This window comes from Phlebotomus argentipes, unplaced genomic scaffold (genome assembly GCF_947086385.1).
Source record: "Phlebotomus argentipes unplaced genomic scaffold, Phlebotomus argentipes genome assembly contig_6, whole genome shotgun sequence".
In the NCBI taxonomy this organism is placed as follows: Eukaryota; Metazoa; Arthropoda; class Insecta; order Diptera; family Psychodidae; genus Phlebotomus; species Phlebotomus argentipes.
This window is the reverse complement of record NW_026776145.1, coordinates 5,109,660-5,134,641: the sequence shown is the minus strand read 5'-3', so window position 1 is coordinate 5,134,641 and position 24,982 is coordinate 5,109,660. Positions and strand designations below refer to the sequence as shown.

At 43.9% G+C, this 24,982-nt stretch overlaps 4 protein-coding genes across 5 annotated transcripts; 3 read left to right on the top strand and 1 right to left on the bottom strand.

Moving 5' to 3' along the window:
- Positions 1 to 13: 13 nt before the first annotated feature.
- LOC132266153 (mitochondrial import inner membrane translocase subunit TIM50-C) lies at positions 14 to 1,386 on the top strand. Its single transcript, XM_059767008.1, has 2 exons — positions 14 to 240; positions 303 to 1,386. Exons 1-2 carry the CDS (start codon positions 96 to 98, stop codon positions 1,316 to 1,318), a joined length of 1,161 nt encoding a protein of 386 aa, XP_059622991.1. The 5' UTR covers positions 14 to 95; the 3' UTR covers positions 1,319 to 1,386.
- Positions 1,387 to 2,088: 702 nt separating this feature from the next.
- Positions 2,089 to 4,519, bottom strand: LOC132266164 (uncharacterized). Its single transcript, XM_059767019.1, has 3 exons — positions 4,258 to 4,519; positions 3,131 to 3,231; positions 2,089 to 3,040 (listed from the first exon to the last, which is right to left on the bottom strand). The coding sequence occupies exons 1-3, from the start codon at positions 4,511 to 4,513 to the stop codon at positions 2,915 to 2,917; spliced, it is 483 nt and encodes a 160-aa protein (XP_059623002.1). The 5' UTR covers positions 4,514 to 4,519; the 3' UTR covers positions 2,089 to 2,914.
- A 9,530-nt stretch (positions 4,520 to 14,049) lies between these two features.
- Positions 14,050 to 16,201, top strand: LOC132262324 (septin-1). The gene is made up of 3 exons (XM_059761613.1): positions 14,050 to 14,418; positions 14,701 to 15,518; positions 15,578 to 16,201. The coding sequence occupies exons 1-3, from the start codon at positions 14,395 to 14,397 to the stop codon at positions 15,798 to 15,800; spliced, it is 1,065 nt and encodes a 354-aa protein (XP_059617596.1). The 5' UTR covers positions 14,050 to 14,394; the 3' UTR covers positions 15,801 to 16,201.
- Positions 16,202 to 16,360: 159 nt separating this feature from the next.
- On the top strand, positions 16,361 to 21,087 carry LOC132262187 (phosphorylase b kinase gamma catalytic chain, liver/testis isoform). Of its 2 annotated transcripts, XM_059761404.1 has the most exons (8): positions 16,361 to 16,776; positions 18,003 to 18,311; positions 18,817 to 18,968; positions 19,229 to 19,456; positions 19,517 to 19,614; positions 19,874 to 19,957; positions 20,496 to 20,654; positions 20,717 to 21,087. In XM_059761404.1, the coding sequence occupies exons 1-8, from the start codon at positions 16,679 to 16,681 to the stop codon at positions 20,849 to 20,851; spliced, it is 1,263 nt and encodes a 420-aa protein (XP_059617387.1). In that variant the 5' UTR covers positions 16,361 to 16,678; the 3' UTR covers positions 20,852 to 21,087. The 2 variants fall into 2 exon arrangements, with proteins under 2 accessions (XP_059617387.1, XP_059617471.1); XM_059761488.1 differs by lacking the exon at positions 19,874 to 19,957.
- The last annotated feature ends 3,895 nt before the right edge of the window (positions 21,088 to 24,982 follow it).

Below are 24,982 nucleotides of genomic sequence, written 5' to 3'. Positions count from 1 at the left end.
CCTGCCGCCGCCAGAAGTGACCCGGTTCAGATCTCCAGCTGTGTATAACAGTCTCCGTGAGGAGAGGAATTTTCTGGGAAGATTAAGTGTTTATTATGGCTCAAAGATGCATTTTATCCCTCTCCCGGTGTTTGCAATTGAGTAGAGTGGCCGCCCCATCGTCGCCCCCGCACGGAGTGTTCAAATCAAGCAGTTTCGCCAGAAATATCAGCCTACAGACGTGCAACTATGCTGCCGAAGGTGAGGTTATATTTTGAGACACAAGGTTTCACTTTCGCTGATCTTCCCGGTATTTCTTGCAGTAAACAAGCCAAGTCAGGATGCGCAGGCTGGACCACAGCTCCTCACGAAGCTCTTCCCACACACGGCGGTGCCGGAGAAGAGCCAGGAAGAGTTGGAGCGCGAGCGGAAGGAGCAGGAGGAGAAGAGCAAAAAGGAGAAGGAGAAGTCCTGGAAGCACATGAAGATTGGATTTATGGTGTTCGGCGCCTCGGCGGGCATCATGGGCGCCTGGGCGATCTACGATCTCGGCTCGCCGGAGAGAGACGCCGCGGGGAAGGTCATCGAGGATGAGTTCAGCAAAATGCCAGTAGTTCAGCAGTACTTCAAACGAATGTGGAAATCCATGACGTACTACCAGAAGATGATCCAGGAGCCGTCACGCGAGAAACTCCTGCCAGACCCCGTGAAGCCGCCATACATCCAGCCGCCGTACACGCTGGTGCTGGAGATGAAGGACGTCCTGGTGCATCCGGACTGGACTTACCAAACTGGCTGGCGCTTCAAGAAGCGCCCCGGCGTCGACAACTTCCTGGAACAGCTGGCGCGGCACTTTGAGATTGTCGTGTACACAGCGGATCAGGGCATGACTGTCTTCCCCATCCTGGACGTTCTCGATCCCAATGGTTACATCATGTATCGCCTCGTGCGCGATGCGACACACTTCGTCGACGGACATCACGTGAAGAACCTGGACAACCTCAACAGGGATCTGAGCAAGGTGATTGTCATCGACTGGGATCCCAACTCCACCAAACTCCACCCCGAGAACACATTCAACCTCTCGCGATGGACGGGAAATGACGACGATGCGACACTGTTCGATCTTGTGGCGTTTCTGCAGACAATCGCCGTGTCGGAAGTCGACGACGTGCGGGAAGTGCTGCAGTACTATCGGCAATTTGATAATCCACTTGAGCAGTTCCGGGAGAACCAGAGGAAGTTCTATGAGCACATTCAGGAGAAGGAGCGCGAGGAGTCGGGAAAGCCCGTGGCGCCAGTGAAAAAGTGGACGCCCAGTTTCCTCGCCAGTAAGTAGTTTCCACTTCTCTAATCCCCCACAGATTATCTTCTTGAGGAAGAATAAACAAGAGAAAAGGCTTAAAAGAATGGATTTTCACTCTCGCCGAAAGTCTATTGAATTTGCGGAGGTGAATTTCACACAAAAAGGATTTATTTTCGTCTAGATTTCGTCAGTCCTGGAATTACTTGCATTTCACTGACCTTTTATTCGCTGCAGACTGGATTTTCCCTGCTGAAATATCGCGTGAAAATAATAAATTCAATAACAGTTATTTATTTTCCTCCAAAATCATCACTCTCATACAAATTGGGAAATATAACAATTATAAAAGTGTTCCTCTGTCTCTAGAATATCAACACAGAACTTCTCTCTTCGTGCACAGGGTTTTAAATAATCATCTAAAGTCTATATTCGGATGTTTCTCACTGTTACATTCCTCACTGGAAGGATAGAGGACTTCTTCATTCGTAAAGAAAACTAACTAGACAAATGGAAAACGATGAAAAAATAACCTAGAAGTTTATTCTTTACCCATATGAAATCCCTGTGTTTTCTCACTATTATATACAAAGTATGCTTTAGCTAACTTATCATGTGTCTCAGCTTGTTCTTCCTTAACCAATCCTACTTGCTAGTGTTCGACTATCTTCTCTATGAAAAATTGCATTATCCTGGGTAAAATAATGGGGTGAAATTACATAAAAAGGCTCTTTATATCATTTTCGGTATAAAATGTGAATAAAAATTCATTGATATGATGTGTGTAAAATATTCCTCTACCTCTGGTAACTCTCTCTTCCCCTATAATTTACAATATCATCTCCTCACGCTACGCTATTGTTAGTTGAACCCAATGCAATTCATACTTTAAAAACTTTAACCGCACTCTTTCTTCAAGTAAAATCATTTCAGTATAACGTTTTATATCAATGACTATTTATCCTTTTATTCGTGTATATAATAAGCTCCTTTATCAATACAAATATTCGCGGTATTCAGTATTAAATTTACGCTAAACAAGGTGTTCTTCATGACTCTATCCACTCTGGTGAAGTTTTTTTTATCATATACTTGGTCTGTGATACGTTAAAAATCGTGTGGGTTCTTCTCAATCTCTAATGCTTAAATCATCAAACCATGCTTAGAGACTAACTTAGGGTAAATTTTCGCATATATAATCCTTTATACAGATACAAACTTGCAATAACTCCTCATAATATTGTTGGTAAAGCCTTAATACTACGGCAAAATAATATTATTCAACAACGTTTCTTCACACACTTGTGTTTACTTTGCGTCAAACATACAAAAAAAGACATTTTTCACCAATTAATCTTACGTACTTGGAAGTTTTTCATGTTTTCTCCGTGTTATCTCGCGCGATGACCCAAAGTTGTGGCATAATTAATGCTCGATAATGCACAATGTTAGCGCTTAGGAGGCAAAGATAATGCGGGCACAGATGGATGAAATTGCGCAAGAAATTCTGCACACACTCAAGAGATCGATGGCGCGATGGGATGAGGAAGAGTCCTTGTTGCCTCCTTTTGTTATTGCATCCCAATGTGTGTGTGTGTATGTGTGTGATTAAATTAATCCATCGAAAATATTTTATCTGCCTTCCTCATCACCTTCTGATGAGCTTCTGATGGTGTTGTAGGAGGAATTTCGTGTCTTAAGCATCCTAATAAAACTGCCAAGTGCAAAAATGGTTCGTCGGTGTCGATGGAAAATGCCCTGGAAAACAGAGAAGCGGCGAAAGAGAGAAAAAATATATTGGGATGAGTTTGATAAGGTGCGCTTTTTTCGGCACGCGGGAATTTTCACCTGATAAAGAGCGTCACGAAGTGCCTTTCGATCCTCCACCAAGTCTATTTGTGCCGTTAATGAAGTCTGATGGGGTAGCACGCGATTCCCCATTGTCACACCTGTGAGAATGTCGAGAGACAATCATCAATCAAAGAGCACCCCAGCCAAAATCACCCCCACACCCTCGCACTCCTGGCGCCAAATGAATTTATCAACTCTCTGAAATTTTCACAGACTTCCTCCGACAGAGAGAATCGCAATTTCGTGGGCGTTTTTCCCCCAGGATGAGTGCTTTCCAGGAGTTTGTCGTCATGAGCATAAATTTTAGCGCAAAGATTGGTTTTACCAATTAAAAGACAACATTTTCAGCATCTGGGCGGTTTTGGAGACTTTTCGTGTTTTTCCACCAACAATTTCAGCAAACAAAGACCACAAGAAATATATAGATAAGGGTCTTTAAATATGACTTGAATATCCGGGATAAAGCAGCGCTTATTTGTGTACTCAAGTGTATTTAACTCGTTAAGCACGGTTTGATAAAATGCGCCAAACGCAAGTGATAACAAAATCAATCAATTCTATTAACTCCGCCTTGTTTTCAGTAGCGGAGCTTTGCGTTTGTAATAGAAAACCTAAATAGATAGATTTTTATTATTCTTTGCTGGTATTCTTGACGAAATTCCTTTCCTCTAATGTCTTTCTGATTAAATTAGCTAAAAAATTGTACACATTGCAAGCTAATTTGTGAACAATTTAAATAATTTGTCTGCTTTGAAGATGAATTTGAAGAATTCCAGATAGCAACTGTAACTTTCTATAAATTTCCATTTATTAATAGGGCTTCAAGACGAAATTGTGGATATTTCTATTTTTCATTCACTATTTAATTGAATATAATTTATTAATGAATATTTGATGCGTTGCCCACTAATCTCTTATTAAACTATTATTAAAAGCCCGTTAAGTCGTCACTGCTTGTTTTTACGCCATCTCTCAATGTGAATCCTTCAACTTGATGACAATAATTATGCTTCCTCGTTGCGCGACGCGTCCGTGAAAATTGTCAGAGAGTTTTGCAGCCTTGCTGCGTGAAAAGTGGGCGCTTTGGGAGCCTTGGGGAGTGAATTAGCATGTTGAGGACTCACCTGAATTCCCAAGTGGCGATTTTGGTGACTTAATCGCGGTCTTTCCCTTCTCCGCCTGGCCGCCAGGCGGTGTCGAGGCCACCGGATACGCACTCTTCAGGTTGAGCTTCAGCGTCCTCTTCGTGACTTCCGCCTCGGGCGTGCGGGGCGGCATGACGAGCTCCACAGAGCGCTGACTTACGGCACTTTGCACCAATGTCGGACGACTATCACAGATTTGTCCTTTGCTTGGTTCGACGTCCATCATTGAAACCATTGTTGCTCCTGGACAATCTCAATCAATTTCCCGCTGTAAAAATCACTCGCAGACGGTGAATTCTTTTCTCCCTCTTCTCGGGACTCTTTTCTTGTCAGTTTGTCTGCTTCTGTTCGCCTCGATTGAGAGGTTGATGTTCGGGGTTGGTTTTTACACGGAAGCTTTAGATGATGTCTGGGGAAAGTTTAGTGTGTCGCAAGCACGAAAGGAAAATGAAACTAGAAGGATTGTGTGTTTTTACTTCTTAGAATTTCTGTCTCATTGCAATGGCACTTTTGATTGTTTTCATGTCTCTCTATAGCTAAGCTATTAATTGGTTTTCCCAATTGCCTGACTTCTCCGTGAGTCGGCCGGGATTGTCTGATGCGCAGAAAAGGCTCGAAAACAGGGAAATCAGCGTGAAAATTTACGCGAATGCCTCGGTCGCTTTGCAATTTTTAGCAGCAGCCCAGAGCTTTTCACATCCGCCGACAATTCGTGACGTGAGGAAGTGAGATGCTCGAATTCTACGATGTTTCTGATGTCGTCATTCAGCACTATTTGCGGTACTGCAGCATTTCCTTTCGCGATGTCGAGTCGTGCAAAACTTTCTACGAGATTTGCATCCTGATGCTCGCTCGTCACACGCGAACCATTGATTTTCACGCTGATCTTGTATGCACGACGCCCCGAGTCGCTTTTCACGCTCGATGGCGTTGCTTCGCGGCGCGGATGAAGCTCCTTCTTGCTGAGTCTCGAGCTGCACTCCTCCAGGTACTGGAGATGCTCCTGAAATCCCTCGTCGTGGCAATTTACTGCCAATTTCGCGATCCACTCCTCAACTGGCTTTCCCTCGCCGCGTAACTTCAGGCCACGCTCGACCGGCGGATTCCTTCGCTGTGGCACTAGAATCTCCTGCTGATGGCTCTCAAGGTCCGTCTGAACACCCGATGCTCGCTTGGGTGTCTCGTCAGAATGGATCTTCTCCAGTAGCTTGCGAAAATCTTCAACGCTGTGGGCACTTTTCACCTTCTGCAGTTGCTCCGAAAGGATTTCGTTGTTGAATTGCTGACAAAGAGTCTGTCTTCCTCGTCCTGGGCACAAATTAACGCCAAACCTGCCAAGACAAGATCATGAAGAATTATAAGCTTCCTCAGCAAACATTCTCATAGACTTTTTCCAAACATAACAAAGTGAAAAATGTGTTGCAAAAGGCGAAATTAAAATGTAATTTGTATAATCAACGGCTTTATTTTGTTGGCACGTCAAATCACTTGCTAGACTTGCTGTAGCTTTCCGTCACGACATTGTAGAGGCTCTTTTGTGCTATAAAAATTCTCGACTGCGGCAGTTATTGAACTCTTTAATCGCTTTACACGCAAATCATCGCGAAATTTTCCACGAGAATAATAATGTCGCGCGGGAGAGGCAGAAAAAACTTCGGTGAAAGGTGAATGTTTGCATAAAAGCTCTTCATCTTGCCATGGATGATTATAAAGGCTCATGGCTTTTTAGTGGTTGGCAATAAATCCTCCGAAAAATTCCTCGTGGATTAATGTTTTACATAATCTTATGGTAATTTTATTCGTCAGCGAAATCTATTTAAAATTGTTTTAGGGCCCAGAAATTGATGGTGAATTTCCACATTTTTTTGGGTCTGTGCGCGATGGAAGAAAATCACTCAAGAATTGAGATTAATTTTTGGGGCATAAACGTGCGGTATTGTACCTTGGAAATGGGAGTGAGGGAATCTGCAAAAGTTCCCTTGGCAATTGATTCTTTGGCATTCTCAGTGACCGTGAGATTCTACGGCTTCTCCTTGGTATTTTCACGGACTTGTCATGTGTTTTGATGGGAATGGGATTTGCCTCCACGCTGGGGATGCACAGCTTCCGCACCGCCCTGTGTGTCTTGAAGGGTTCGTAGATTCGCCTGAGGATTGGCGACTTGAGACGCGGTATTTCACATGTCTCCTCATCCCGGCGATCCCGAAGGCTCACGCGACACCCTTCGACAATCATCACACTGTCACACACTCGACGGTGGCGAAGAGAGTGCGCGGAAATTGCAACCAAACCCTCAAAGTGAGGGCGTTCGACTGACAAGGGCTGCGATGGAAAAATCGGAGGAAATCGAATTAAATAGAAAAGCAATTTCCATCCAGCGTTATGAGAATGGAAAGCTCTGCAAATAACCAATCATTCTCCTCCGCCCACCGCAAGAAGGCAATTCTGAGGCTCAGATACACAAAAGACAAATTCAATGTTGTGTAAGCTCGAGGCCTTGGGGGTGTGGGGAGTTGCCATAATGAGAGAATGAGGTATGCAGGAGGATTTGATGATTTCTTTCTCTTTCCCGACGTTCTATAGGCGGAAAATGAGCGCATTGAAGGAAATCTCTGCCACCCATCAATTCAGCCCCGTCTCGAAAGGGTGTTTCGTTCCTCCACTTTCTTCTGAGCCATCGCACAAGTGTACGGTGCGGAGCACCCTATGAATGAGCCCCAAACCCCCTTTCAACCCCTTTGACGACGTCTCAGAACTCAATGGTTGGGTAATTTCACTAATATATATTGGAAGAACATTATTTTTATCACTGATCACGTCAATTCCATCGATTAGATTTACTTCTTCTCCTCCACAATGGGAAGAAAGCCTCATTGTACTTGGAGGGTGGCTAAATGACACAGCCAGAGTCAGCAAGCAGTGGAGTGGCGAGGAAAGAAAACCTCCTTCAACGGTGTTGTGCGCAAAAGAATGCGAATATATTATTTAATACACTTCTTACCATCAGCATTCCATCTGGCTCATATTCCTGAGTGCCTCCAGTCTTTTTCTTCCCTTTTTACCCGAAGTAATCTTGTGAGTAGAGCACGAAAGTAACTTCCCCAAAGTCAATCTTTGGTGCAATTTACAATTGCAAACAAGCTCTGGAATTATTCATCGGGTTTGCCATCCTAAGCATAAGGATTGCAGACACGATTATTCATGCAACATTTAGTGTAGGAGGAGGAAAAATGGAGGAAACTGAAGGACGGGGGCAGGTGAAGAACCTCCAAAGGACTCTGACCACATATCAATTACATAAGGACTCATTTGGAATTCGCTGCAATTGCACACGGGGTGGCTTTTGAATATTTCAATGAGAAGCGCTCATTCACGGCTTGACTGAATATTTCCTCTTGGCGGAGCGGCAAATTGGAGTTTTCTAATCAATTATCCAATAAATTTTACATAATTATTGATTCATTGCTCGGAGGGATAATTATCCCCATAATATTGGCAGGGATGAGCACGTGAAACTCAATTTGAGGACTATTTCCCATTCCCAAAGCGAGCCTTGTAATTATTTATGGTCAAATTGAGGCTTCGGATTAGCTTCTGGGGTGTGAAAGAGGTGCAGAAATGACACATTAATCAAAAATAATGACTGGAGACATCAATAAAATTGTCTCTTTCCCCATTTTCGAGGCTGAAATTTGTCTCGTCAAATTCAATCAATTCCCGCAAAAACCACCTTTACAGAATATGTCGAACAAAAAGCCGAGACAGATTGAAAAGTGTGTCAATTTGCAGCATGACGCTAAATGCTTTTGATATCGCATATCTTTGTCGAAGGGCATTGACAAGTGTACAAGAGGAGACAAAATGACGAGAATTAAAATGAAATTCAATCCACAGCAAAGCATTGACAGAACAGAGGAGAGAAAAGAGCTTTTGTGGTCATGTGAAGAATTGAAGAATCTGCAACAATGTTCCATTGCATGTCAACACAAACATCGTCTTGTGTTCTCACATTGCGCATCTGAGGTCGAAAAGGGGCACAATTGATCAATTTCATGTGCTACATAAATGCCTATTATTTGCGTGGTGAATAATTTGAAATGATGTTCTAGATTCTAGATTCAATTATTTGCCCTTTGTATCCTAAATGAACTTTGAGAGTCAGAACAATGGCGCGAAGAAAGAAAACTCAGTGAAACAATGGTTCAAAGGATTTGACAAAAGACATCTTCAGAATTCCCTCACTCGAGTTTTCCTTTCACAGGAAAATGAAACGCAATACGCAAAACTTTTTGACGTCAACTCGCAAACAAACATCGCAGTGAAAATTCTTCACGTGTTTAGAAGAAAGTTTCCTTGTTCAGTTTACCAGCAATTTAACACCTCGCACATGAGACAATTCTTGGGGAGTTGCGAGAGAAAGTTTAGTGGAAAATAAAAACACCCTCCGCATTTTGGAGGCGCATGGCTTAATTATTAATTCCATTAGCATGGCGCACAGTCATATGATCAATATAACTCGAAAAGACGCCCATTCCGGAGTTGTAAAAGCCCAACTAATCAACTTTCCACAGCCGAAAAAAAGGAACGCTTAATTGATTATTCAAGCAAACATTCACTGAGTTGTACGCATGGGAAGAAGAGTCGCAAAAACACTCCCAAAGTCTAGTGACATTGATTTGGGTCAGAATTCACGATGGAAGCCCCACAAGAAAACACTAAAACACCCCAACAAATTGGGACTCTCCCGAGGGTGGAATCGACAAGGTGTTGTCTTGCTGCCTTCTCTCTGCGACTGTGTTTTCTTTACCTTCACCACAAACAAGAGCACTTTGGAGTTGAGGAGTTTATTATCAGTCTGTCGATAAAAGAGTTGAAACTGTGAAAATTTAAAGAGCCCTTTTATGTGACTTTTCCACGGAATTTACTATGGCTCTTTATTGAGCAATTTGGACGCTTTTGTGGTGAGCAATTTTCACTTTAGCATCTTTTTTATCGTCCCTGCTTAGGCAATTTTGAAGGATTCTCAATTGATTCTGATTCTCTGCCTAGGCATAAAAAATTCACACCCCTTCCTCGCATCAATCAATCATCAGACGGAATGTGTGACGAAATTCCCCTCTTTTTTCTTCCACTTCCACGTGACTTTCGTCAACAATATTCTCTTGGCGTGATTGCGAAAAAATGAACAAAGTCGATATTCTACGCTTCACTTTTTTATGAAGTGCGCGCAGAACGCTTTCTGGCCCGAAAATGAGCAATCAGCAAGATTGCCATCAGCTCATTGGCACATGTCGACATCACGAGACCAACAGCAATCGAGAAACTAAATCAAATCGATAAATGTGTTAATCACCGTGTAATTGAACACACATTTGCGCCCCAGACGCGACACTGAATGACTGTGGATTCTTTGGGCGCTGGAAAGAATATAATTCCGATGGCAAATTGTCTTATCACGAGCAATTTATTAAGTGACGAAAAGACGCTTTTCAATTTTCCCCTCTTCTCCTGTCTCTCCTGTGCTCTCTTCGCAATTTGCCGTGCGACTCTCGAGAGATGGCAGAGAAATTTTAGGTAAATAATTTAATTGAGAGTCCTTCGGTAGATTTTTCTCCTCCTGAGACTGTTACCAGTGTTGAAGCGTTTGCCTCCTGGCGAGCATTTGAAGGTGGGAAAAAATCAATTAAATCAGTTGGAAAATTCACACGGAAAATTGGTATTGAAATTTGTTGAGTCAATTGAGGCAATAATTGAGGGTGCAAATTGAATGCAAATTTGCGAGAAGAATCACCAGCCCAAGGGATGATTTTTTCATCAATTTTTCACCCTGCCAAATTCACTTTTGGCCATGGCAATTTTCAATTTTCCACCTCAGCCTCATGCGAAATGCCATGAAACATTGCCGAGAGGGCCGAATGAATTCTTTATGTGGGCCGTGCGAAACAAGAAGGTGAGCACCGAAATGTCGTAGATCAAGTGAAAATTAAATTATTAATTTGCTACAAAATGTGAAATATCAAGGGTCTAATTTCATATTCAGCAATGTAGTGCTTCCCATTTCCGCGCGCTCTCTGGGAAAATACGCAGCGAAGTTTGCAATTTCCCGGGACATTTTGTGCAGTGTTTTTTTGGCGGGGAAAATACAGGAACATTTTTCTCTGTTGATGTAGCAAAATCATAAAAATTGTGCATGTTCGGTGGCGAAGAGTGAGATAAAATCGATGAAGAGCGGAAGGATGAGATTGAAAGGTAACATTAGTTTGCACTCTGAATCAATTTGCCATTTTGTCGGTTTTATTAGTTCCAGAATTCAGTCAGAAATTGAAGAAGAAAAAACAGCGTTAAATGGGGAAATCAATAGAAACCTGAAAAGCGCAAAAATGCAGCTTCAAATGCTAAATGAACGCGACATCCAGGCGGACAAGTTTGCAACTCAATTTGAAGTGCGCGTGACTTTGGCCCACCAGATGAGATCCGGCGGATTTGCGGCGTGTTGACAAACATCACGAGCAAACTGTTGCGATTTTTCACAAGTCTAGCCACGGGGATCACAATTGGGCAGAATATGGACGGAGCACAGTGAGAGTTTATCCATCAGATAAGAGGTGAATGCCAGGCCTCAAATCCCCGTCGTAAATTTATTACGAAGGAGTGTGTTTGTCAAAGCCCATGTTGTTCTTCTCTCATCGTGAGTGTTTGCTGAGATTACCCAAAAAATAAATATCGTACTTAATGTATATATTTCGTGTACGCAGAGGTAATCCTTTATTTTTATATGTAGAAAAAATATTGTTATACTTCATGTTTTGTGTGTTTGTGGAGCGCGACTTTTGAGGGCAAGGTTTATTGGAGTGCGTTCTGCAGAAATTGGCCTGTTTTCTCTCTTTCCGCGCCACTCAATTTACTTGGGATTTCTGGAGCCGGCGAATTTATAAACAAAGCCCTCGAGAGTGCATTCCACACAATCATTCTCTCTCTTCGTGCATTGCAAGAGTGAAAACATTTCGCAATCACCTCAATTATTGTATAAAGTTTGCTTCCTGATAAGAGGAAAATGATAAAATGAGGCTTTGCTTCACGACATGACTAATCTCAAATCATTTGCAATTTCATTTTTCACTCCACTTAGGCGTTTTTTACTCATAAAAAAGTGTAATTAAGCAGAATAAGATATTTTGGAGGAATGTCGAGAAATGTGTAAATCTATGAATGCTTCTTCGCTACAATTTGTGACTTTTTTATGGCGAAAACAAGGGTGAAAAGTGGCCATTCTGCACATCAGATAGGAAGTAGATTTGCTCTCCTTGCGCTCCACAGATACTACATATAGAAAGGACGGCTAAAGTTCAGGGAATATAAATAAGAAGTCAATTGATAGAGTGCACCATTGCTTCCTATCAGTGATTTCCTGGCCTCATCCCACTTGGCATCAATTTCATCGGCATGGAGGCGATGAAGTGCCTTTCGCCCCCGAAGAGAATGGAGAAGGATGAGCATTTCCATCCGCTGGCGTGGAGCGAGGAAAAAGGCTGAGAGTAGAATTTCCTCCAGTCATTAATCAATAAAATAACTTCCTTTGTATTCGACTGCGGTGCGCTAGTGTGTGGTATTTAGTTGCGGAGCCCGAAGAAAGGCAACTTGTTGCTGTGCCATCATTTTCCACTCGCCCCACAGAGACACCGAGTGCGCCACGAAGAGGGGGTTGAAGTGTCTTGTGTTTTTATCTGGCCCCCTCTCGCCGCCCCCAAAATATTTGTAGACTTTCACTAGGCCGATCAATACATAGCCTAAGCACACATTCGTGTGTAATTGGCTCTTGCTGGGAAAGTTGGGCCGTTGTGTGGACAAAACACACGAGCACTTCTTGCGTCTCGGACGTGAATTGAGAAATTTTGGGGTCAAATTCGGGGCGGGCGCGGGCGGGGGAGATAAATCATTGGGGGTCTTTTTTCAATGTCTCCGCCGTGGCGATGGAAGACACCAGGCGCCTCCATTTCACGGCTCGTCTTCGCAGGCGCTCACAAAAGGCGAAATGCTGCTGCTGCGGGGGGAGCCGATCGGCAGGGGGTGGAGCGGCACATTTTCTGTTTATTGGAGACGACACACAACATACAAATACATGGGGAAATCCTCGTGTGTCCTCCTTCGCATATAAATTCAACTTTTCCCATGAATATTCCTCCACTTTCTCTCTCTCTCACTCTCTCGCGCGCTCTCGGCGAAAATGTGGCCATGTACATAGTGTATTGGACTGTAAAAGCTCTCAAAGCTTAGCAGGCTGGCTTTATTCATCCCCTTGGAGAGCAAGTGAGAGCGAGGAGAGCGGAGAGTGGAGGGAAAATCGATAGAAAAATGATTCGTTTCCGGATAAATTTGACACACAATATTCATTAATCTCGCCTGCGTTATCAATTTTCTCCCAGGAATATTGCCACTCAATTTCCAGCCTCTCGAGATGCGAAAGCTCAATTTCTCCGCGAGACGAGAGAGTGGCACAGATAGATAAAATGTCATTTACCTCTAATCTCTGTTGTTCCTCCACTGGAGCGCGCCCCCTTTTCTCTCTCACGCTGCCAATGTTCTTCCTCACAACCCGGGAAAATTGCGACGAAAACCGCACACAGTGCACACAAAAGGGTGACGAAGAGTTAAAAGATAGGCAAATCACGCAAAAAGTACATATATTCAAAGTTTTCCCAAAATTTCTCTCGATATTTGCGCTTCTCAGCACGACTTTTCGCCACACGAGCACGAGTTTTTCCACCAATTTTCACACAGGCGAAGAAAGTGACGAAAAGAAAGAGAACGAAACGGCACACACAAAAAAGAGTGAAATCAAGTGAGAAAAAGGATACGAAATGCAGTTAGAAAAGTTTGCTCTTATCCACCCTATTTTCAGATAACAACACTCAATAACTGAATGGCAACTTGGGCATTTTCTCCCATGGAAAGCTCACTTCTCCTCGATGGTGTTGGCGAGACTGAATGGGAAAATCTCGCACGACGGACGTGGTTTTGATGTTTTCCCTCGAGCACGCACACAATCGCGCCGCAAAAGCTCGGCTGTCGAACTCTTCCGAGTCCAGTCGCGAAGCACTTCGATTCCTTATCAGTCGAGCGATAAGACTTTGTTTTTCTTTCGCAAGGAAATAAATTGGGCACCTCACAGGGCTTGCGGGTGAGTTTAAGGTTAAACACAGTCCCAAAGTCTCAACAAATATTTTATCAAAACAGCTGTAAATTATTTTTTCATCCTGCGTAAGAGCAAAGCCAACAAACCTCTCCAAATCACGGCTGGGCAGTGTGAATGCAAGCTTTAGACATGTAGAAGTGCTTAGAGTTCAAATCCACGCTGAGACATTGTGATTAAGTAAATAAGCAGTGTTTTTCTTCCACAATTTACAATTTCGATAAGGCAATCTTGTGATTTTCCTGACGCGATCGAATCACTTTCGTCACAAAGCCCACTGTTTGCGGAGAAATAATCTATTTGGACAGCACAGATTTATCTCGAGATGAGAATTCTCGCGTGATGTTGTTGTGTCGAGGGGGGTCGCGCATGAAGCGCCCCAGAAAGCGCCAGAAATTAGGATAGCGAAGTGGGTGAAGGTTTGAAACTAAGCCTCATTGGCGGGAAAGGTGCTGAATTTCAATGTCAGCGACTTCCCATCGGGCAGCACTTCAAATTCCCCACCATTTGCCCAATAGAAATGTTTCAGTGGAGAAGTCAGATGAGAATTCTAATCTGTGTCTCACACAAATTCAATTGATTGAGCCTTGAGCGAAAATAATTTTTTTTTCTTAGTTACTTGAACTTAAAACTAATTTTATTAAATTTCATTTTCGAATTTTGAGTTCTGAAATTCAAAAATTCCAACGCAATTTCCATAATCATTTGAATTTATCTTACGACAATCCAACAGAAGATCATAAGACGCCATTGGTGGGCTCTCAAAGGAAAAGCGACAACAGCGCCTCAAACGCAGTCTGCCGACAGTTTAGTTGTTGGGGGAATTTGAAGGAAAGTGCACTTTTTCTGTACGTGGTGGAATTGTTTTAATTTCTCTGTTTTCTCCGCGAGTTGTGCGTTCCCGGACACATCCCAGCCTTGCTGCCATGTCGTCGGACTCAGTGAAGAGCGTGAGTATCGATTGCCCCAATCGAGGCGTCCGTTGACCCCGCCAGAGTCGCCAGACAATTGGAGCGATTTGTGCTGATTGATGACGTCCGGATGCTGGGGAGAGTGACTCACCGGGGCGTTCTCGACCCTGGGGGGCGCACTTGAGGGTGTGGGAACCCAGATTCCGTCACGTCCGCGCGACGCGGAGAGTTTCGCGTGCGCTCGCGGGTGTTTAGAATGCAACTGGCGTCGCTGCGCGCTGTTTGGTGACCCGAAAACTCACTAATCCCATTTCTCTGCAGTTCTCCAGCCTCGAGACGCCCGGATATGTGGGCTTCGCCAATCTGCCCAACCAGGTGCACCGGAAGTCCGTGAAGAAGGGCTTCGAGTTCACACTGATGGTCGTGGGCGAGTCCGGTCTGGGCAAGTCCACGCTGGTCAACAGTCTCTTCCTCACGGACCTGTATCCGGAGCGCGTGATCCCGGACGCGGTGGAGAAGCAGAAGCAGACGGTGAAGTTGGACGCGTCCACGGTGGAGATCGAGGAGCGCGGCGTGAAGCTGCGACTCACTGTTGTGGACACTCCGGGCTTCGGCGATGCCATCGACAACAGCGACAGCTTCAGTGCAATCCTGGAGTACATCGACGAGCAGTACGAGCGCTTCCTGCGCGACGAGAGCGGTCTGAATCGGCGCAATATCGTGGACAATCGCATCCACTGCTGCTTCTACTTCATCTCGCCCTTCGGACACGGGCTGAAGCCGCTGGACATTGAGTTCATGAAGAAGCTCCACTCCAAAGTCAACATCGTGCCCGTGATCGCCAAGGCGGACTGTCTGACGAAGAAGGAGATCCAGCGCCTCAAGTGCCGCATCCTGCAAGAGATCGAGGAGAACGGCATCAAGATCTACCCACTGCCGGACTGCGACAGCGACGAGGACGAGGACTACAAGGAGCAGGTGAGGCAGCTGAAGGAGGCCGTGCCGTTCGCCGTGTGCGGCGCCACGACGCTGCTGGAGGTGAAGGGACGCAAGGTGCGCGGCCGCCTCTATCCCTGGGGCGTGGTTGAGGTGGAGAATCCTGACCACTGCGACTTCATCAAGCTGAGAACGATGCTCATGTGAGTGCTTGGGCTGCAGACTGGGGTCGCTAGCTTATCTGACTATTGATTCCTTGCAGAACACACATGCAGGACCTCCAGGAAGTGACGCAGGAGGTTCACTACGAAAACTACAGATCTGAGAGACTGGCCAAAGGCGTGAAGCGCAATAACGGCGTTGCCAAAGACGAGGACGTGGTCATCACGGACAAGGATCGCATATTGCAGGAAAAGGAGGCCGAGCTGCAGCGCATCCAGGAGGAATTGGCGCGCATGCAGGCCAAAATCAAAGCTCAGCAGTGAACATTTATGCATGCATTAACATTTCTTTTCCCGCATCTTTTCGTACTTTCCGCGCACACACACCAATTCTGGCACATTCCACAGCATTTGGTGGACTTTTCCAATACTTATTTCCCGCAATATTACTTCGAAGCCGAACGCGATGAGTGGAGAGATTATTTTTATAAGGGAATTTTTATAGAGAAAAGGGAGGAAAATTCGTAGAGTACTTAAAACTTAAGTGCGTTATATATATACTCCATTTTCATCATATCTTATTGTCTTTAGTGCATTTATTGGACGCAACTTTTAAATGTAAATGATATTTGAGAGCCAATTTCACTTTGTGATTCTGATCACGCAATATTATTCTCAATAAAGTGAAATTTTCAAATTGATGACATTTCTTCGACGGAACGGCAGTTGGAGTTCGATGATGGCGTTCGAATTGTGGAGCGTGTGAGCCGAAAAGTGTCCCAGAGAGAAAGAGAGCGAGAGAGTGAATTTGGGACGCGAGAGAGCGCGAGAGGCGAAACGTCAAAATAAAAGGGGGATAGAATTGGTCGGAAAAGTATTCAGCAATCTCACTTCTCCACGCGAAATTCCTCAATTTTCCCTGGATTCTCGCAGAAAACAGCGTGAAAAGCACTTCAACCGGCGGCAGAGACACCGTAAATGTGGAAAGTGCTCAAATGGAGGTGCGTAATAGTGTGCAAAGTGGCGAAAATCCATCTCACTGAGGAGCAGTTTTAACCTTTTTCTGACATTGAAAAAAAGTGTCGCAGCCGCGTGAAAGGGGTGGTGAAAATTCATGAAAAGTGCGTGAAAAGTGAACAGTCCACGCGTGGGCGATCGCTCGGGGCCCGCCACAGACATTCGCCAAGATAGGTAGGAGTAGGATGGCCAAAGACACCGAGGAGGAGGACGACTTTCTGCCGGACAAAGATGCCGCCAAGGGCTTCTACGCCAAGTACGAGCCGAAGGAGATCCTGGGCAGGTAATGAGCTCGCGGGGCGGCGATCTGGGGCGCTCGTGGGAGTGCACACGCTGCGATATTTTTATTTATTCACTGATTATTGGCAAATTGAAAACAATTTGTTGAGTAACATTGGGTCTTTTTTTGCTCCTCTTGCTTTCTCTCTTCGCCGTTTGTTTGCTTGCGACACACGAGGAGAGTGTGCAAAAAAGGCCAGAAATGAGGGAAGAATCTGACCAAGATAAGCCCACCAAAGTCTAATGACAACATTTCCCAGTCCTACAGTAGGCAGAATCGGCCAAAAGTGGCGCGGATTCTAGTGTTGACCTCATGTTGCATGTTTCTCTTATTGGGACTTATTAGCTTTACAAATTGGACAGAAATGCGATTTCCTAATAGGAATTCATGAATTTACTGGCTAGGAATTTATCATTATAGACATTATAAAATAGCAATAATTCGGTGGAGCGTGAAATAGCGCGAAAAATGCCGGGCTTCTTGCTATTTTTGTTGCTAAATTCTTGAAATGGGTTCAAAACTAAAATTACTACATATTATTCCAAATATAAATCTTTGGTTCTATCTGCAAATGTCATATATTGATTAAGATGTGGAAAAACTCCTGTATCTACCTCAAGAATCCTGTTCAGAGGTGTTTTTATGCGTGCAATTTCGTTCCAGTCTTGTAACTTGCCGGGAACTTTAGTGATTTCATGCTAGACAATCAGCACTTGCTTTTGATTTGCGAGTTTATCGCACTGCAAAACCTATTGGAAAATAATCAGGTTATGTTTAATGTTTAAAAAACAATATTTTGCTCATGCAAAAGTCTCCATAAATAAATAGGAATGGACGAATCATGTGACGCAATATTTGGGTGAAATTCCCTTCTCTCTTGTATTTTCCATTGATCTCGTTTTCCCCTGAATCCCGTTCGTAAACAAACAGATCCCGAGATCAGTGTCCGCTTCATTGAGATGATTGAGATGCAATATCTGTGAGATGCCGCGCGGAGGCAAAATAGCCGCCTGATAGGAAGAAAATATTGTAAGGAAGGGAATTGGAGCGAAATTAGTGGGTAATTAATTGCGTGTGGATGTCGTCAGTTGTCTGACGATCCCGGAAAGAAGAGCGTGCGCGCGAATCTTGGGGAGATTCCGACAAAAAAATACAGCAAAGTGTCCCGCGCTGACCCAGAAAATTGATTGTCTCTTGTGTGTTCTCTCGGCTCTTAATGGGGGCAACAGAGGCATCAGCTCCACAGTCCGGCGGTGCATCGAGAAGGAGACTGGTCGGGAGTTCGCTGCCAAGATCATCGACTTGGGCGCCGAGGGAGCCACGGAGGCGTCAGCACACCAGATGCTGGACGCGACACGGCAGGAGATTTCCATCTTGCGCCAAGTGATGGGACATCCGTACATCATCGAGCTGCAGGATGTGTTCGAGTCGGACGCGTTCATCTTCCTGGTGTTCGAGCTGTGCAAGAACGGCGAGCTGTTTGACTATCTCACCTCCGTCGTGACACTGTCGGAGAAGAAGACGCGATATATAATGAGGTATTTTTCCACTTGATTCACACTCTCTCTCTCTCCCTGAGAGATTACACATTTCTGTTTTAGTGACCGGCCTGTGAACTTTTGCAATTTGCGCGTCTCCAGACTGATTTTTTCGTGTTGTTTATGAATGGGATGGAGAGAAAATCTCGGCCAGAGTCCAAGGTGGAAAATTTAAAGCCTTTATCATGGTCTGAGACAATTTATAGCGTGTGCCTAAGATAAACAGATGAATCTCGCGCCGTTCCACTGGCATCGGTCGAAGAGAACGCCGGATTTTATCCAGAAAACTTCACAAAATATTAAGTGTCTAACATAAAGAGTTAATATTGATGGTCATTCGCATCTTTGGTCGTTTTCTTTAACGCTACAACGTCTGGAAACTTCTGTTCCAGCGAAGAGATTTGACATTGAGAATTAGTGTTGGTCAGAAAATCGATTAAATTCTTTTATTTTCCTTCCTTTCACACCTCAAAAAATCACACACTTTGTCTCACTTTTCTTTCAGACAAGTATTCGAGGGTGTGGAGTACATTCATGCTGCTAACATTGTGCATAGAGACTTGAAGCCGGAGAATATTCTGCTGGACGACAGTTTGAATGTGAAAATAACAGATTTTGGCTTCGCCAAGCATCTGGAGCAGGGACAGAAGTTGTTCGGTGAGTCATGATCATGCAACTGCGAATATTAGTTATCTATTTGACTCTCTCAAGTGGTTGCAAACTTCCCGTGTTCGACAAATAATTAGTGAGAAAAGATAAGGAGAAGAATGTGTTGTTCAAGTGCAACAAACAACAGTTGAGAAACTATCGTTTCTGTCTGAGACGCGAGCCAATCGACTACGCTGAGGGTTGATCCTGGGATTAGGGAATGATACGCAGGTGTTGCTAATGGCTTTATCTTCATTTTCGGTGACCAGATTTATGCGGCACTCCTGGATATTTGGCGCCCGAGACGCTCAAGTGCAGCATGTTCGAAGATGCTGCCGGATACTCGAGAGAAGTGGACGTTTGGGCGTGCGGAGTGATAATGTTCACACTCCTCGTGGGCTGTCCGCCGTTCTGGCATCGCAAGCAGATGGTGATGCTGCGGAATATCATGGAGGGGAAGTACAGTTTCACATCTCCGGAATGGGCAGACATTTCAGGTACAATCGATTATTGCGATTTATGCTCATGGGAATTGAACGGTGAGGTTTCTTTTGCAGAGGATCCCAAAGATTTGATAAGAAAGTGCCTCGTGGTTGATCCAGAGAAGCGCATTACAGTGCACGACGCTCTTCGTCATCCATTCTTCAATACAGTTGTAAGTAGACGCAATGTTGGCTAGAGGAGGAGGTTTTTTTTATCATAATTACCCGAGAATTTACTTTCAGTAGATCTTTTTAGTTGTTTTTTTTTCTACTTCTCCATTTTATACATCTCTTTTGTAGATCATTGTAGATATTTTCTTTTTCCCACCTTGCAAAATTTCTGTCAAATTTCGCAGCACCTCAGAAAATCCACACGAAAGAAATGCACAATCACTATTTTATTTCACAATATTTCTTCTATATATTCACCAGCTTTTTGAGCAAGACATTGGAACACTTAAACGAAGTCTCTCGTCAAAATCAAGGAGGTTCAGTCGTATATCAGAAATAGCACTGGTACGAATGAAGAACTTTTTGTGGGGACATTCATTCAGAATGAGATGCCAGGATGGCTCGATAGTGCCATTTTTGTGTTGTGTACATATTCAAGTTTTATTCTTTATTATTTCTATGTCTCTAATTTCTCTACTTAATGTTCTTGCTGTGGCTGTAAAAAATGTCTCATATGATTTGGATTGTTTCGTGATTTTTTTTGTGACTGTAATAGAAAGAGTTTTGTGTGAATAGTGAAAATAGGAGGAAATGTAAATGAAAAGGAAGCGCCAGCTGATTAACCAATGATCAAGAAGAGAGCATAGAAGATGTGTCTAGGCAAATGCTTATCGCTGTGATGGAAACACAAAAGGCTCACTAATCATCTCTCTGTCAAGCTTTCATGTACGAGTAACACACATTTTATTTCTAATTTTCACTGCATGCTTTTGCCTCATTTCTCTGTCTTTTTATCTCTATCAATTTCTGTGCCTTGTGAATTACTAAAAAGCCGGCGATTAGCCAAGTATCAACACTGAAGTGTGACTGTTTGGTCTTGCAGAAGAGGAGGCAGAGTTTATTCAATGCCAGAAAGAAGTTCCTTTACGCCATCCTCTGTGTGCGGGCTGTGGTGCGAATCAGACGATTGAGGTTCACGGCTGAGCCGCTCAAAGTGGAAGAGGCCCTCAAGGATCCTTACAGAGTTAAGGTGCTGAGAAAGGTATGGCAATTCGTCTGCACATGAATCTGTTTATCTGATGTTTGTGACTCTCTTCTCCTCAGGTGATCGACGGCTGTGCCTTCCGCGTGTACGGTCACTGGGTGAAGAAGGGCGAGGGACAGAATAGAGCGGCGCTCTTCGAGAATATGCCACGCACGGAGCTGCACACACTCTATATCAATAATCTAAGTCGATAGAGTAGAGACGCGAGAGGGAGAAAGAAGAGCAATAGGAAAGGATTAGGATAAATGCAGGAAGTGTGCTCAAACGTCACGAATTGTCCCTGAAATTGTGGGGATTCTAGTGTGAACGACATCTCACATGTTTTTATGAATTATTATTTATAGTGAAAAGTATCTGTAATTTATTTAAATTGATGAAAAAGACAGAAGACATGAAAATCTCTTCTTAATCAATGCGCTAAAATACTTAATTTGACTTTTTTTTTTCTCTCATTTCCATCTGTCTGTGTGTTCGTCATTCACGCAATTATCAATTATCATTTTATATTTTTCGAGACTTGATACTCTGAAGCCAAAAATGAGCAGCAGCGAAAAAAATTATCTATTGAAGTGATATTTATGGATTTTTATGACACCTTTCTCAACTCCCAGAGTGCTTAAGAGGTCCACTTAATGTGCTGTGCCTCGAAAGTCAATTAGAACTTGAGGATAATAACTCACTGATTTCCACGAGTTTCGAATTCTCCGTTTGCTTTCGAGATACTGTACAGAATTTTATGGAAATACGCCGAAAGTCTGATATATATTATTATAATCGAGCGAGAGATCAATCAAAATCTTTATTGCCCCAGTTTTTCAATTAACCCTTTCACATGCGCCGCGTGATTTTCATTTAGTATGTGTAGAGAAGAGGAGGATAAAAGGGAGCGTTTTTATCATTAAAGTGAATTTTCATTGTTATGTGTTGTTATTTTTAATTTAAACTTCGCCCCGAGTGATCACACATTTTTCAAGTGTTTTATCACCTTTCGCGCGCGGCAGCGAACAGGGAGAGAAATTGAATAATCCCTCGCGCACAGGTATATAATTTCAAACATGGCAGGAGAGGCGCAGAGATCGTGGCGAGAATGGAATGCGACACACCAACACAATTGCTCTGGGACAAGTGAGAAAAAGAAGTCTTGTGTAATTTGTTGAGACAAAACGCAAAGTGATCGCGAGAGTGTTGATATCTCTATTCGGCCGCCAATTGCTGCGCAATCAGTCGGGGTGGCAAGGAGGGTGGCTGGCTGGCGAGAATCCGCGCAAGTGACGTGGATTGTGGCCGCACTGTGGGTGGATTGATAGTGAGGAGAGAGCGAAGGAGCAAAAAAACGGTGAAAATAGTGATCTTGCGATCTCGCTCTGCCCGCGCGCGCGACCACCCTGTAAAGGTGAGACGCCGTGTGGTGGTGTTGGTAGGTGATTTTGCAGAGCGAAGAGGTCCGAGCTAAGAGCTCCTCGTCAGTTCAGTGCCAGAATGGAGACCGTCGTGATCAGCTCGATGTAGCGCGCGCGTCGTGGTCAGATAATCTCCAATTTTGGTAGGAATTTCCACCTATTCTCACCCGAGATTGTGCAAAGGTGCATCACAGTGGTGCAATAGAGTGAATTTCATGTAGTTCTGTGTCATTTTTCGTGTGATTCTGAGTGCACGGGCTTGAGGAATTCTGTCCACCATCGCGAGTGTGTGTTGAGAGAGGAAAAAGCAGCACTTTTCGAATGCACCGCACACCAGCCAAAGGCCAAGAGTGATGTTGGCTCTTTGACGGTGGTTGTGGCCACTCGATGGTGTTGTGCCTGGGTTTAAAAACCCGCCAAGAAGAAGGAATTAAATTAACTATAGCAGTGTAGTTGTTTGGGGCGCGCGAGATCGTGTGTGCGCCTTCTCTCAAAAGGTAATGCCAAAAGAGACGAAGAGAAGATTGAAGGTGAAAAAATTGCCAAAAATTCTGTCTCGATCCTCTCTTGGCCCCTTTTTTTCCACCCAACAACTCTCTGTCTTGCCTTCATTGTTGGGTCTTTCGACGCACTCTTAGAGCGAAGATGTGGAATGGACTACTAGAGAATATCTCTCTCTCTCTGGCTGTGTGTTGATCACCCGAAAACAGGTGCCAGCAGAGTATATTTGCTCGCAGTGCAATTTTATTGTCGAGAAACCACCTTTTCGTGATCCTCACATGTGCACAATATTCCCCCAGTGTTGAGGAATGTGCGCTCTAGGCGACTCTCTCTAGCCTAGAGCCGCCCATAGTGAAGATCCTCTGAAATGCGGAACATAATTTCTTGCGCGGCCGATCAAAAAAGTGCTGCAGACAGAAGTATTTGCAACTAATCAATCCAGTCTCGATGCCTCGGACAGTCTCACCGTGAGCAACAGCATGAGCAACTGATGAAGTTCTAATGACCTCAACATAGAGTAATTTCTATATAATATTTTACTTATTCTTCCCATCTCATCACATCGGATGCATTTCACACATATTGGTGTGGCGAAGACGCTTCGCCGAAGATGGGAGAGAGATTGCTGGGTGTGAGGAAGAGTCGAAAGAATGAGAGGCATTGTGAAGATGGTTTTCATCCTTTGCTGTGTGCGACTGTGTCAGGCCCAGAGCATTGGGGCCTTGTGCATGTGTTGTGTTGTCTCCAATGTTCCAATTGCATTCTATGCAGCCGCAGTGAAAGAAGCGCGCCCAATGGATGAGAAATTCCACTGCACGATGGCGCGGAGACGAGGAGTGCGCGCGATGATGAAGAAAATGACCATCATCTCTCTCAGTCACTCCACTAAATATCCCCACAAGAATTTCACGGAAAATTCTTCAATGGAATTTCTTGCACTTGTTCCATCTGTACGGTGTCATTATTGAATTCTGGGTAGAATTGTCTCTCCCAAGTTCACTGGTCTTCCACACAGAGCCGTTGCCATTGTCTGAGTCTGAAACACCCTCTGATGTGCCGGAATTGGCCAATTTTTTCCCTCTTGTCTGCCTTTGCTGGATAAAAAGCTTATTTCGTGTGTTGCTTCCCGCCCAGGCAGCTCTCTTGTGCACCATATGCACTCCGCTTTGCAGTCCTTCCTACCATTTGGTAGTTACTAACCAGAAATCATCTCCTGCAATTACAACGCAAATCCATCAGAGTCTCTCTCTTTTATTTTTCCTGGCTCTTTTTTCCACAATTGAAGTTGTTTCTCAGTGTTGGACAAGGCAAAAAATTGCCGTACAGCTTTTATGGCTTATTGGCAGCTGAGATTCTCCCGTTCAACTGACTCTTCTTGAACTCTGGCATAATTTATATGCATCTGTCCGCACTCAGGCATTGCTGCACAATGTTCTATGTCTTGGCTAATTACTAGTGTAGGCTTGATTGTAGGTTTGTAATGACTGAACTCATCATGGTTTCACTAATTTTGTCCCTGACTTTTCCATTACTTTTGAAGAGGTATTCTTCTGTAAACTGCTTCATGGCCCTCAGTCCTTCTCAACTATCTTCCGATACCTTTTTATTGCACTCTGAAGTCCTCAAGTCTTCAATGTTCAAATTCCTCCTGAATATCTGATAATCCTGAATATCTGATAATCCTGAATATCTTGTGTCTCTTCTAACAAGGAAAGATTCAAGAAAACAGCAAGATTACAGCATGAGTGAAGATTCTTAGCAATTCTCTTCTCACTTCATTTGCAATATCCGTGACTTCCCTTGGCGAGCGGCGCCACAGTAAAAAGAGTATATAGCAAACATTGATGTATAAAATGCTTGTATAAGAAATGGAAAAGGAGTGAATTTATGGGTGTAAAGATCTCCATTGGAGCTGGTGTGTTGTGGATGAACTGATGAGGGGAGTTTTGTTTCTCTCCCTGTAATTTTCGTTAATTAAACGTCTGTCTCTGCCGTGAGTCTCTTCTCTCTTTCTGGGTTTTATGTCCCGACAGAGACGCACGGTGATTCCTCAATTTTTTGGCGTTGACAGTATAAATTTTGGTCTTCTCACGCGGACACTTCATTGGTGGGGCGAAAATCACCGCACAAATTAACTGGTCAGCCAGAGAATCTCAGTCGTGAGAGGATCTGGAGGTGTTTTTCTGCAAGAAATTCAAAGTATAGCCCCTTCTTTATGAATGATTTTATGATTTTATTTTGATAGAAAATTCTCAAGGCAATAAAGCTGAGTTGAGGCGAAAAAAGCCAGTGTTGGTCGTGCCAGAAATCGACATTTTTTTACATTAACACACCACACTTGGCAATTTCGTGATTATTTTCTCACTGAAGCATCTTGGCGAATGTCTGACTGTGAAAATGGTCAAAGTTGTTAATGCATTTGAT